The 14,925-nt window shown below is 31.6% G+C and overlaps 1 protein-coding gene across 1 annotated transcript; it reads left to right on the top strand.

Annotated features, from left to right (window-relative positions):
• The first annotated feature begins 7,886 nt into the window (after window positions 1-7,886).
• Window positions 7,887-13,824, top strand: LOC118056833 (dihydrolipoyllysine-residue succinyltransferase component of 2-oxoglutarate dehydrogenase complex 2, mitochondrial). The gene is made up of 15 exons (XM_035069205.2): window positions 7,887-8,043; window positions 8,151-8,235; window positions 8,343-8,408; window positions 8,504-8,567; window positions 8,695-8,722; window positions 9,267-9,337; window positions 9,981-10,055; window positions 10,165-10,220; window positions 10,320-10,364; window positions 10,473-10,745; window positions 10,834-10,928; window positions 11,224-11,314; window positions 11,419-11,529; window positions 12,518-12,712; window positions 13,332-13,824. Exons 2-15 carry the CDS (start codon window positions 8,176-8,178, stop codon window positions 13,521-13,523), a joined length of 1,422 nt encoding a protein of 473 aa, XP_034925096.1. The 5' UTR covers window positions 7,887-8,043; window positions 8,151-8,175; the 3' UTR covers window positions 13,524-13,824.
• The last annotated feature ends 1,101 nt before the right edge of the window (window positions 13,825-14,925 follow it).

The following is a 14,925-nucleotide window of genomic DNA, read 5'->3' as shown; positions in this document are numbered from 1 at the left end:
CACTCAATTGCAGTTCTTGAACTAGTATTGGAGTTTTTTTTTATAAAAAAAAAAAAAAAACTAAAATTAAGGAGTATTTATTAAATATTTTTTAAAGGTGTTTCCAGCACTCAACCAAACCAAATCATCGTAGCATAGGAGAAGCTAGTCTTTAATGCAATTGACGAAATCGGTCGGATCGGGGATTTTATTTTTAGTTTAATGCCAACGGACATTTGAAGTTACAGCTAACTGCTTTCCCCAGCTAGGCCATGTGCATGCGTTTCTTTTCTTTTTTCATGTAATAATTAAAAACAGCAATGCTAAGTGCTCTACGATTTTTTATTTTTTAATTCTTTATGATAAATAATTTGGATCGGTTAAAACGTTCTTTTCTGCGCTCCATTTATTTATCGTGGTATCCTTTACTTTTAGAATAGTTTGTTTTTATCCGGTTTTTACTGCTTTTAAAATACTCGTGCACATATTATTAGATTTGAAATCATTGAATTATTTTATATAAAAAAATATTATATTTTAATTTTAATTACATGTTGTTTTATTCAAATGTATCAAATGAGCAACCATTGAATATAATAAAAACTATATAAAAATATTTGAATGATTAATAAATAATTTATTATTCTAGGAAAACTAAAAAAAATAAAATTAATAAAAACTATATAAAGATATTTGAGTGATTAATAAATAATTTATTATTCTAGAAAAACTAGAAAAAAAATATTTTATGTGTTTTCAAATAATATTGATTATGAAAATGTGAAATAAATTTTTTTTTAAAAAATCAAATTGTATTCAAATAATTAATAATTATCATGTCAAGAAAAATGATGATTTGATAGAGTAGATATATTATATGGTTAATTGTTTAAATCATAACATTATAAATTAAGGGATATGAGTTACACCGATAAACTGATTTCTAAAATATTAAGTCAAACCACAAATAACTTTTCTGAAATTTGATATATCATGACATGTTTTTATACATTGTATTTAATCTTCAAATGTAAATTAATCAATTATTAGATTGATGATAAATCAAATTGCTTAATTCATTTAATCCTTTTCTAATTAGGATTGTGAATATTTCGGTCAGTATATTATAAACGTAACGAGTTACACATATTATGAATAATTGGTAAGAAATTAAATTAGAATATAAACTCGGGTATGACTTGATTATGAATATGTTTTTGAAATTAAGGGAGTATAATATATTATACAAGGGATTACGAGTCTAAATTTAGAAAAATAAAATAAGGACTTGGTTGTATAAATTTCTAATAAATATCTTGAAAAAAAAATACCTAATGTTTTTTAGAAGGAAAAGTGATATTTTACCCTAATCATTGAAATTAGGTTCTCTATATAAATACAATGTTATGTCTTATAATTTTCAATATAGTTGGGTATAACAACATAACATCCTAATAAAAAGACTTGTTAAAGAGTTAGTAGAGACTCATAAAATAAATAGTGATAAGAAACATCAATTAGTAGCACAAGATTAAGTATAGGTGTCAATTTGACCTATTATAAGTCAAATGGTAAAGAAGTCTAAAAAGGTATTCAATTGGTTAATTCAAGATATTCGAGTCAATCCAAGCATGAACTTTATATATATATATATATATATATATAGAGTTGAAGTTGGATGAAAGTCTAAACCGTAGTTATTGGATGAAAAATTATGTTGAAAAGAGCTACTATCAAATAGTATATATATATATAAAAAAAAAAAAAAAACAAAGAAAAGAAATCACACTAGTTTAATCTTGCTACAAAACAAAATCGCATAATTTAAAAATCAAGTTCTTGAGAAAAATTACAATTCACATCAGATGATCTTTGATTAGTGGGTGTTATTTGAAATCTTCATTTTGGGTTTCATATTAGTTTTTTGTTTTAATTCGGGTTTGATCCGTGTGTAATTGATTGTTTGCAACTGAATTTAGGTTGTTAGGTTTACATTATTTTTTGGGTTATGTTAAATTATTCTTTTTTTCATTTTTGTATTCCTTTTATTTTTATATTTACTTTTTTTTTTGTTGATTGTCTTGTTTCTTGAAATCTTTGGTAGACATTACAAAACTAGATTTTTTATTAATTTTTTGTGTTTAGTTTCTTAAGAAACTGAAGAGGAAAAGTAAGAAAGGCAAAAGGCAAAAAAGCTAGACTATTATAATGAAAAGCTGAAATTTGAGTAAAATACGAGTGAAATAACATATCATTAAGTGAAAAAATGTTAAGAAGTATGTGAGGATATCTTATTTTACTAGCATAAAATTTTAGATTTGATAATGTCTCTTAATAATGGGTCATCACATAAGGAGAAGAAGAACACTTTCCTTTTGGTACTAACAATATAATAATAGTTTGAGCATATAAACGTGGTGTTCAGTGATATAAAGGATTGAATGGATAAATAAGATGTCATAATTGTTAATTTATAAGACAATCCCAAAAGGTTTTTAATGCTAAGAGAGAAAAGAAACTAAGGCTTCAAGTCTTGAATGATGATTATAAAAAAGCTTGTCAACTTGGGAGCTGCAGTCCATCACTTAAAAGATGTGAAACATTTATAAAATATTCAATTGTTAAAAAACTTTGAAGCTAATTCGTTTGAGATGAATGCTTCAACAAATAAAAGTCCATTAGATTTATATCTCGAGGAAGATGACATCATTAATTTTAATCTTAATGATGTTAGTAATGAATAGATAAAATATCTAGTTAAGGATGAGTCACTTCTGAGTTGGTGTGCATTAAGTTTACAAGTTAAAGATGATGATTTGAAGTAAAAAAAAATAGTATTTTTCATTTAAGATGTCACATCAATAATAAAGATAAGAAATATTAGCCTTTAATACCTTATTGCCTTCATATAGATACAAAAGAGAACACTATAGGTCTCAGTATGAAAGTTTAAATAATGTTTAAGGAGTTCGTGCGCGTGTTCACATATATAGAAGTGAAGAAATTCCAGTTAGAAGTGTGACTTTTCAAAATATATTAATGGGGTTAGCTTATAGGAAAAGAGTGGCTAAGATTAAAGCAAATGGTGAGTTAGCTGAGAGGAGAGAAAGAAAAGAAAGGTCACTTTTGAAGAGAATGAAAGAGAGTGTTGAGCTTTTATGTGAGAGAAAGTATTATAAATAATGTTTTTTTATATTAACAAACCTATGTAAAACCATAGTTTTGAAATCCAAACCGGCCCGACAGGTCGACCCGGAATCCGGCCGACCCAGGGTTAGGACTTGTTTGGGTCTAAGTAAAAACCCACCAAGGAGTTGGCCCAGCAAAACCTAATCGACTCAAGTAAACCCAACTACCTTCATTTTTTTTTCTTTATAGATTAAAGCAGTTGTGTTGTTTATTGCTTTCCTTCATTTACCTTAACTCAGCTACAATTCTCTCAACCCTTTATAAGCTACCATTCATTTGAGCCATCCATTTGAATTAGAGACTATGTAAGAGAGGACGATGGAGTTTAGCTTTGGATCTTTTCGTGTAAGACATGACAACAATGGTCAGAAACGCAGACATTACGTATAGAGTCAGAATAAGTCATCCCCCGAATATTCATTTCTCCAGCGAGATACAAATCGACTGCTGTAGTTAGAAATTTAAAGGAGATTAAAGGAGACTCAAAGAGACAATTCTTTTAAGGAGGAGTGTGGAGACTGATGGACTGGCTCAAATGGATGGGGCCCCATCTCCGTCTCTGTTTATTTCTACAATGGCTTGTTTTCTTTTGTTAAAATGAGATTGTTTTGACTATCTACGTTGATGCATGCATGGTTTTTCTTTTCTTGTTAACAAATGATGTTGTCTGGAAAAATTTATCCTTTTTTTATTTTATTAGTGAAAGATTTGATCTTTTAGGGTAAAGAAGAGGAAATTTGTTGTTGTTTGAACCAATATATGATCTTTAAAATTGAAGAGAAGAAGATGGATAATTTCGATTTGATTGGTAATTGAGGGGGTTTTGCCAAGTTAATTTTTTTGGCATCTACCAAGTTAAATTTTTTTGGATTGACCTGGACCAACCTATTTAACCCGTGACCCGATCATTAGACCAGGTCGACCACCGGATCGGATTTCAAAATTACATGTAAAACAATGTTGTTGTTTCTTTATTGTAGGGTTATATAAATGTACTACCTATAAATGGTGTTTTTATTGTTGACTCAAAGATAAATCATTTTAAGGAGAAGGGGGATGATAAGAATCATCAAATAGTAGCATAAGATTCATTAAAGGTGCTAATTGAGCATAATATAATGACAAGGGCCAAAAAGCTTAAAGAGGAATTCAATTGGCTAATTCAAGATATTTAAGCCAAGTAAGTCATGAATTTAAGTTTGAAGGAGGATTAAGCCATGATCAATATGATTTATGCAAAAATCAGACCATGAGAGGTGATTTTAAGCTTATTTTTTTCAATGCACAATTTCATGCTAGTATGCATGCCTTTTGATTTGACGGTTAGATTGGGCTAAAACTTTTTCTAGAAGATTCTAGAAAACTTTTATATATATATATAGTTAAAATTTTATAACACTTTGATTTTGAAATGACCTTATGATAAAGCCTAAAAGCTACTATACATGATTTATATTATTTTCCTAGTTGTTTTAATATTCTTTTTTATATTTGGTTTAGTAATTTTTTATTATTTTTCTAGCACTTTTTAGAAAGTTCTTACATAATATAAATATGATTATTTGTCTTTTGATTAAAAAAAAAAACTTGGTTTTACTTTGTAATAATATTTTGTGTGAAGTTGCACATACTTTTGATTCTTCATTAAACTCTTTAGAACTTATCAAAGATTAATTATCTTTATGACATTTTCCCTTATACTTCTAGTTCTTGATTCTTTATAATCAATAAATTGGGATCTTGCATCCAGTAACTTTGGTTTCTTAGTTTTGGTAATCGTTAGATTGAGTTTTTTTATTAACATGATTTTAGCTTTTTTTAAGTTGTTTTTATCTTGATCGTGGGATCTAAGATTTTTACCCTTTGAAATCAGATCACCTAGCACTCAAGGCTTATAAATCACTCTATAAAAAGATTTGAATATGTGAACTTGGTAAAAGTATCCTTACTAGTTAATGTGATTATTGATATGAGATTTCATATACATTCCTTAAGATCATCATATATAATTATTGATATAAAAAATAATTCATCCATGTATCGTTTGATTAAGAACAACAGTTTTTCATTACTAGTTTTCAAGAGAAATAGTGAAGAAAGTCGATATCAACCATCAATCAAGAATATCGTGATTCACATTAACATTAAATGATTAAGTCTTATATACAACATAAGTAGTTAGAAGGATGATTTTTGGGTATTATAGAATAACAATAACACATGGAACTTTCATAAAAGATGCACTCAAATAAATGAGTATAAGATATATTAAGATTACGATTGTATAGTTCTTATTTTTCACAAATAGTTTGAATAAGATTAAGATTTTATATTTATATGAAATTATATATCTTTAAAATTATAAAAAAGTTATTTAATAGCTGAAAACAATAGTCAATGCCATATATGCAATTCATTCGTAGCTTTCTACTATCTATTGTTATCTTTTTATACAATTCAAAAAATGGTTGAACAAAGAAATTTGAATTTTAACATAATTGTGCCTACTATCTAATTTTAGGGCAGCAATCATATTTTCCAATTCGATCATTAGATTGAGATGAAAACTTACCAGAGTTTCCTGGAATATTGTTCTATATTGGGGGTTTTTATTATAATAGTGTTAGTACCTTGAGACATGTTTTTATTGTGTCACATAAGTGTGGAGGTGCATTAGCAAATCCTTGAAAGAATTAATGACAAAATCCTTAAAAGAATTGTGTCACTATGTAAGTATAGTATTAATGCTACTTTTAATGTTATGATCTTTTCTTAGGCACGAGCTGCTATCTTTTTTTTTTTTTATTTATTATTATTATACAATAACGAGATTGAAAAATAGGGATTGGCCCCAAGCCGAATCCAAGTAAAGTATCGTTGTTTGCTATCAGTAGAAGTCTGAACCTCCTACTCAACTTGAGGAGCTTTAACCCTCTAACTTCAAAGAGCCTAAGTTAGTGGTTCACTTACACAATTTTTATTTTAAGTAAAATAAAGACAAAACAAAAACTTTTTTTCTTTAATGGCAAAGCTCGGGTTCCAATGAGTAGGCGTGACCCTTCCTTAATATAAATAATAAATTTGGGGTTTTATTGTTTGATGTAGGTAAAGATTCAAGCTTGAATTCTTTTTAATAGTGAGGGGATGATACGATCCAAACTACACTAAATGATCCATTAGAAGCTCTAGAAGAACCAATCATAAGATCAAGGCCAAAAAAGCTTAAAGATGCATTCAATGAGCTTATTCCAAGTGTTTAGAGCCAAGGTAAATTTCAAGAAGGCTACACCTTGAACAAGTGATGGTTAGACTTTAGTTAATTTAATCCATGTACAAGAAAGAACTGATCCATCTACTTTATAAGCTAATTAATTTCAATAGTTAGAGACTTATTTTTTCTAAAATAATTTTACTTAACAATCATGATTTTTGATCGGATTATTAGATTGAGTTGGAATTTTACCAGAAGTTTGCAAGGGTCTTGATATATATTGAGTTAAAATTTTAAAGCAATCGAAAATAAAAAAAGGCCTTGCAATAAAGTCTAAAAGCTACCATACAAGAATTGTATTGGTTTTCTAATTGATTTGAGATTCTTTTTATTTTATTTTATTTAGAACTCTTTTATTTTTTTTTTCAACATTGTTCAGGATATTTCTTGTTCTGGCATCTTCTATACTTCTTGTTCGTGTCTTTTTTATATGCGTTGGGTTGGGGTTTGATAAGTTATAATTTTAGTGCCTTGACACATGTTATCGTTGTAATAAACAAACAAATTGTAAAGAGAAAAAAAAATATTTCTATCATCAAAACACAACAATCCTTAAAAAAATGAAAGGAGAAAAAAGAACACATCATATTTCAATAAAGAAGTCAATTTTAGACCTAATATTAACTTTCTTAGGAAGAGTAGATTTGACTATAAATTTCTTCATCTATATATCCATGAGGCTTGCATCAAGTTTAGTTGCCATGATTGCCTGTTTTTATTATCATATAATTGAATGAAATAAATTTATTAAACCTAGTTGGATCTATGATCTGAATTTCAAATTTTTCTTGGTTTTGAAAAACATATTAGTAGTGCTTAAATGCTTTTTTCTGCATTAATTTTTTTTTCTGGTCGTGGCGTAGGCAGGCCATTAATTTAATATTTCTTAAATTACAACATTTTTTTTTGTTTTACACTTTAAATAATATAATATTTGGAATATATTTTTGCTGAGAGATGGATGAAAAAACGCATGAAAATCCTCATGATCCCCCCCCCCCCCATCAAGAAAAATATGTTTATAAAGGAAAATAAAGGAATTGAAAGGATTTTTTGTGATCTATTAGTCAATTTCTCAATGACACCCAAATAGATAAGGCTAGTAAAAAATCAGATTATTTAAGGTGAACAATAAGAAATTTCTTGTTTATTTTCTTAGTCCATGGACACATTTGTTTTTCCGCTCAGGTATATATTTTTTTTTCATTTTTAATTTATTTTTTTTGATATTTTTAAATTATTTTAATATATTGATGATAATAATATATTTTTTTAAATAATATAATATTATTTTAATATATTTTTAAATAAAAAATTTAAAAACCAATTGTTATTTAATACGTGCAGCCCTTTTTAGAAGAGTAAAGGAGAAAAGTATACAATAATACACCGTAAGTCCTCAATCGAGCCTATTTTGACTTGTGTAACCAATAAAAAGGCGACAAGCAAGCAAACTGAAACTGCATTACGTGCTTTAAATCAACTTTGCAGCCTTGTCTTTCATTACTCAGAAGCCAAACCCTACAAACAACACACTTCTCTCTCGTTTCAGAGACTTGCGCTTGCTGGCTCACTCACCCCCCCGCTGACGTTTTTTTAATCAGGTCAAAATCTGTCATAACATGAAAATAATTTTGAAAAAGAAGATTTTCTCTTTCTTATTTTTGTTTAACAGTTTTTATCTTTATCTTTAATTTTTGAAAAAAAGCAGATAGAGATCGAAAGAATCCAACAAGATGTTTGGGGTTATAAGAAGAAGAGTCGCTAATGGAGGCTTGTCTTCGTCGTCTTCTTCGGTTAGAAAATTCATGTTTTTTTTTATTTACTATATTTATTCATCTATTTATTTGCTAATTTATATTATTGATATGAAATTTCTTTGTTTGATATGCCTCTTCATCAGATTTTGAGGCAGTCATTACAAACTGTTCGACCTGCGCCTTCGTCTACCTCTAGAGTCTCCGACGAGGTATTGATGACTTTCATTTTTTTTTATTATATTATGGTAGAAAATAGCTGTGTGTGTGTGTGTAATTTCAATAATGCTATCTTGTATGTCAACAGAGTTTAACTCATGCCAGAGGATTTGAACATGTTCGGAAATTCAGTTGCCTTGTTTCTCCCCGAGGTATTATTTCATACTAGGTGTGGCGTTTTGTTACCTTTTTAAGCATAATAATAATATCAACAATAATAGTTTGTCATTAATCATGTTTTTCTTTTCTTTTCTTTTTTGGTTTTTTTGTTATTTACAGGCAGGGCAATTAGTTCAAGGCCCGTGAGGTTAGTGATGTTCTATTTCTGTGCTTTGAAGAAACTATATCAGGACTAGCGTTTCTAGGATCAGAATTTAGGATCAGAAAAGCAGTAACTGGATGACACCTGTGAAACCATGCTAAGCTTATCGTTTGATTGTGGACCATTTAAGTGAACAAATAGAAATGTTCTTGTTTGATTGTCTATGTCTTTTCCTTTTCTAAACCTTTTACCAATCTTACTTTAGCTTTTATACCTCAAGGTTGAAATGCATACACCCTTGGCGAGACTCTCGCACTTAAATGATAGTGGCCTGATGGGGTGCTTTAATTCATTTTACCTGCTTTATGTCAGTATAGAACTAGATTTCCCATCTTTTATTTCCCACTGAATTTGTAAATTGGAGAATGCTTGTCCTTTCTAACTATCCAATAAAGATGTAGATTAGGTTGGTGAAAAATGATGAAGAATTTTTATGCTAATTAGAGTTGTTTGTTGCTTATTGTGTTGCTGCATTGCAGTGCTCTCTCTCTCCCACTTATATTTTTCTAATTTTTTTTTTGTTATGCAGTGAAGTTGTTTCCAACATGGAGCTCGCCTCCAGCAAGAAAACTTGGAGTAGGCCATTTTCTTCAGACACTGGTGTGTTATTGACTGGACTCTATGGATTCCCTTCATTTGTGCATTACACATTGCTCTGTAATTTCTCTGTGTGTGCACTGGTGCACAATTTATTGGTGGAGACATTGCATGATGCTAGTCCTCACTGGACTATTTAATCCTTATGGCTTTATAATTGTTAATTTCAATCACTTATCTAGGATATTAGCATTCTAGCTCTTATGTGAGTCTTTCCCGAATAGCTTTGAAGTTGCTTCTAACAAAGAATGCAGTTTAAAGCTCTTGCTGTGGAGTTTTATCATGGGAAAACATAATTAATGGAAAATTTTGAATCAAAGTACTCTGTCATAGTTGTCAGAAATGTGGTATGCATTTACATTAAATTGTGGTATAGAGGGGCCGGGCTTAGGTGGTATGACAGTTCAGATTGTAATGGCCTTTGGAGCACCTATTTGGCTTGTCACTAAGTGTTGAGTCTTTCTACAACGGCTGGGTACTTTGTTGAGTTGACCTGTGTAAGATCTTGGATGTGATGAAATGGATGGATTGCTTAAATTTAGTTTATATCTTTGAAGAGGACCCTGCAACTATTATTATTGCAGTTATATCGTGTATTAAAGCTTTGCTATATCTTGCTTTATGATAATTCTGTGTTCTGATGTAGGGGATTTGGTTGATGCTGTTGTTCCTTTTATGGGTGAATCCATCACTGATGGCACTCTAGCAAAATTCTTAAAGAGTATGTTTTACCAGTAATAATTTCTCATTTCTGTTGTTTGCAAACATCCTTTTGTCCTTTATATAATTGCAAGTTCCTGATTTTGTTGAATATGATATACTGAGAGCAGATCCTGGTGATAGCGTAGAAGTTGATGAGGCAATTGCTCAAATTGAGACAGATAAGGTGCTGTCCTCAACATGCTTTTCCTCCCCTGCTTTCTGACACATGTAATAGAAAATTTGTTGTGCGTTTCTAATACTTGTAATGTCAACTTATGTTCAGGTGACAATTGATGTTGCTAGTCCAGAAGCAGGTGTGATAAAAGAGGTAATACATATGTTGTTTTTTTAATTATAGTTTTATGTTCCTGTGGGAGGAGGTTTGATGATTGAGGTTGCAAATTTTAATTGAACTGTTGTGCATGATTTTTGGCAGTATATAGCCAAGGAAGGGGATACTGTTGAACCAGGTGCCAGGATTGCTGTCATTTCAAAGTCTGGTGAAGGTGTAGCTCATGTTGCTCCATCTGAGAATATATCAAAGAAAGCTGCACCTAAGCAATCTGCTTCTCAAACGAAGGATGAAGAAAAGCAAAAGCCTAAGGTTGAAGCTAGTCCTGTCCCAGAAAAGCCTAAAACTCCAGCAACACCACCTCCTAAACGCTCTGCTACAGAACCCCAGCTTCCTCCTAAGGAAAGGGAAAGAAGAGTAAGTTTGTTGTCTTTTGTCATTATATATTCGGGAATGTTCCTTGAGATTTGTTCTATTAGTTTCTCAATTTCTTCTTTGATTACAGGTTCCTATGACAAGACTTCGGAAAAGGGTTGCAACCCGATTGAAGGACTCTCAGAACACATTTGCTATGTTGACAACATTCAATGAAGTTGATATGTGAGTTCAATTTGATTTTAACGATTCATTGCTTATATCACTTTTGTTATGGCTATAACTCTTTGATAATAGTGGTTAGGTCATATACTATTGGTTTGGTTTTTGCCAACACAGATACATGAACTTATTTCTCTGAGTTTTCCTTCCCTTATAATGCTTCTATCCCAAAGAAAACAGAAAATAGTGCTTTGAAATGGGTGGATTAGTTCCTGAATTTTACCCCACAAAATAACATTACCTGGATTGATTTTCCTGCATGCTTGTTTTCCCATCATTGATTCTCTGCTTATTGTAGGACTAATTTGATGAAGCTTCGCTCTGATTACAAGGATGCTTTTGTTGAAAAACATGGAGTGAAATTGGGCCTTATGTCAGGATTTATAAAGGTAAACAATGTGTTATCTATAATTATACAAATAATTTCTGAAATATACTTTTGATCCAACATACGTGGTTTCATTTTCCTTGTTTCCTCTATAAAATACCTCAGGCTGCTGTCAGCGGTCTCCAGAATCAGCCTATTATAAATGCAGTTATTGATGGGGATGATATCATATACAGAGATTATGTAGACATTAGTATAGCTGTCGGTACTCCAAAGGTTTGTCTTCATCTCTTTAATCAGCCGACTTCTTATTTGTGAACACAAATATGCAACATTTGGTACTTATGGTTTGGTGAAGCTCCAGCAGTAATGCACTGGACTTGCTTTCTATAAATCTTCATTTGTGGTGTTTGTCATTAGTGTAATGGGTTCGGGCATCTTTCTTGCTCCTTACATTTTCAAAAGCATCTTTATTTGTATATTTCCTTAGCCTAACTAAATTGTGGGATGCTATTATAGTTTGATTCTGGTTGCTAAATATGTTTTTATCCAAATAATTGGAGCAGTTATGCACATTTATGAGTTCATCAAAATAATTTTTCAATTACAATTTATTAGGTTGCCAGGGCCTAATATCATTTAACCAAAATTCCCCTTGATGCTGGTCTCACCAAAAGCAACTATTTCCTTGCTATTGGCTATTCAGTGTAAGGATTGTTTTTGTTAGTGAAGAAATGACATGTTTGTCTTCTGTTTGTGATAATTGGGGGTGGGAAGATTTGAACCTGGGTGCTCCCAACCCCCACAGCCTTAGCCTTAAGTCCTTTAAGCGGACCAATGCCTCATTGGCATATATATTTGACTTGTGGCATACTACCTGCCATTTCCACAGTAAATACTGCACCCAAGATGTTGAGCACTATGAGACATTGAATTCCCTCAATTAGTAGATTGCCGCAGGGACACCATCCTTTCCTCTGGAGGTGCCAGTTTAAATGAAGCTTCTGCCATTTTTATCTCTGACCATCTGTACACTTGAAATATCTTTGACAAATATTGTGATTGTATTAAAGTATTTGTTCTCCTTGTGATTTCTATGAACAAATAAATAGGAGAAAAATGCTGCAGTTACTTCCTTGTTGGGTTTCACTTTCCTCTGTTATTTTGTTGAAGTTTCAATTATTCATAGAGGTTATAACAAATGATAAACTTGTGTCTTTTTTCCCTTTTGACGTCCTTATTGTAATTATCATGTTTCTTCCAGGGCCTTGTTGTTCCAGTTATCCGTAATGCTGCTAAGATGAACTTTGCTGAGATAGAGAAGGAAATCAACACCCTTGCAAAGAAGGCAAATGATGGGACAATTTCAATTGATGAGATGGCTGGAGGTTCATTTACAATATCGAATGGAGGTGTTTATGGAAGCCTTTTGAGTACACCCATTATCAATCCCCCTCAGGTTTGGCATTCTACTGTAATAATAATTTAAATGAATACACTTCTCTTTTCTGATTGAAACACTGTGCACTAATTTACTATTTGGCTGAACTTGAGATCTCATCTGTTTAAATTAATGAGTGTATGCTTCTCCTATGGACATTGTAGCTCTCCAACTTGATGGTCTAGGGCATGGTTAACAGAAATGGACTGGCCCGTAGAACCGGAAAACTGGTGAACCAGCTACTAAGCTGGTCTGGTTTTTATTTGGACCATTTAAGCAAAGAAACTCAGAAAGGCATTCTTAGGTTGGGTTTTAGAGAATCAATCATGTTTTCCCTGGTTAAATGCAGGCTCTGACTGGTTCTCATAGCATATAAAATTTTAAAAAGATAGCACTCTTTGCTAATCCAATCTGGCAATGATTTGGGTATTAGACTAGGAAAACATTGCTGCCTGCCTGAACCAGTGACTCAGTGATCTGGCTTTGCTTGCTTGGCCACTACCTGGGTCCTGATTAGTCTTGGTATGGACAGCAGCACATTTTCTTGGATAAGTGACTGCTGTGCACTCAATTAGTATTTGTATTTTCAGATATCTTTATGGGTAAAGGATCTTACAACCAATATTTTTTTTGGCAGTCGGCTATATTGGGCATGCACTCGATAGTGAGTCGTCCAATGGTTGTTGGAGGTAATGTTGTTCCAAGGCCAATGATGTACATTGCACTCACATACGACCATAGGCTAATTGATGGAAGAGAGGCGGTTTTCTTCTTGCGTCGTATCAAAGATGTTGTGGAGGATCCTCGCAGGCTGCTCCTGGATATATGAACATGGATTCCATTTGATGGGGTTTTCAGCCTTGCTGACAATAGAACATACTATATTTGACAAGAATAAATACTCTTGAGATGGAAGTTTTGTTGGGGTTTGTTGTTATTTTGACCCTACGAGCTTTTCATTTGCGGCATGCCATGTTTAATCTAAAATGAGGAACTGGCTACATTCTTATTTTATATTTCAAAATGTTCAGCAAACTGCTCGTTTATTTTTATACATGTAAGAGACTCCAGATTCTGGCAAACAGCACGTATAGTGCCCATATATCATGAAATTTATATGTACTTTTGAATTTCTTTGGTCTTTAGATATTCTGGACTTGGATTCGTAGATTTTATTGCACTTGATTTGTAAATGCAGCCTTTCTGATATTTAAAGCAGGCCATTTTTTTAATAGCCATTTCCATCTTCCTGTTAAGAGCTCCTGATGACACGTTAATTGGTGGAAACTGACGTTCCGTCTTCAGCTGCTGGTCTCAGGTCGATTGAAGGTTGAAGAAAAAACAGGAGTATTCTGGCTGGTGACTCGATCAATTTGCATCTTGTTGATTTAAGGTAAAGCTTGATAATCAACCCTTTTTTTTTTGTTTGAATTTGTTTTAATCAAAATGATATTTTGATTTGTGATCTTGTACAGTGATTTCAAAAAGAGACACGGAGTGGGCTATCCAACTGACTGTTTGCATAAAAGAAATTGACAATCCACAAACATTGCCTTTGAATCTACCCGAGGCACTGTTAAGGGTTCGCCGCACTCATGCCAGCTGGCATGCTCTTTCGAAGAATGAGGTAATCGAATTTTTTTTTTTTGGTAATCCTGGGTGTTCTTATAATCACAGAAACATTGCAAGCCCAGTAGGCAGGTAAACAGGCTGATACTAGGATCGAACCCAGGACCTTCGCAAGCCTTGCTGTTGATGGGCTATATTGGGGATTAAAACCTATTTATGATAAACCAATATGATTTTTTGTTCAGGGTTCTTGATATCAAAAGATCAATGGATTTTATCAATTCATCTTTGAGTTTTTTTTCAAAAAGAAAAAAAGAGTAGTAATCTCTTTTGTACTTCCTGGAACTAATGACTTATATTAGTCATTTAAATTTTTTCAATAAAAAAATAACATAGAAGTCGGATACTTAACTTGATATGGATTAGGGTACAAGATGACTTTTAATAATCATAGCATTATGCCTATGAAAATTATCAATCAATCATCCATAACTGATGTCTAATAAAAATGTCCTGAAAAATAGAGTAATGCAAACTCCATGGTTGAGAATAAATAAAACATTAACAATAAGATTGTTGTTGAATTTTTCTACCAAGTACAAATTAAGATCTTAACAATACTAGTGCTCTTGATCTCGATAAAACTAGAGAGAGGATATTAA

Source organism: Populus alba, chromosome 1 (assembly GCF_005239225.2).
Source record: "Populus alba chromosome 1, ASM523922v2, whole genome shotgun sequence".
Lineage (NCBI taxonomy): Eukaryota > Viridiplantae > Streptophyta > Magnoliopsida > Malpighiales > Salicaceae > Populus > Populus alba.
This window is presented reverse-complemented; position numbering and strand designations above follow the sequence as displayed.

Excerpts from the sequence above, each read along its gene's own strand:
- LOC118056833 (XM_035069205.2), top strand. The coding sequence starts at position 8,176 with ATGTTTGGGGTTATAAGAAGAAGAGTCGCTAATGGAGGCTTGTCTTCG. Across the intron at positions 8,409-8,503 it reads CCTCTAGAGTCTCCGACGAG|AGTTTAACTCATGCCAGAGG; the intron begins GTATTGATGACT and ends GTATGTCAACAG. Across the intron at positions 10,746-10,833 it reads CTAAGGAAAGGGAAAGAAGA|GTTCCTATGACAAGACTTCG; the intron begins GTAAGTTTGTTG and ends CTTTGATTACAG.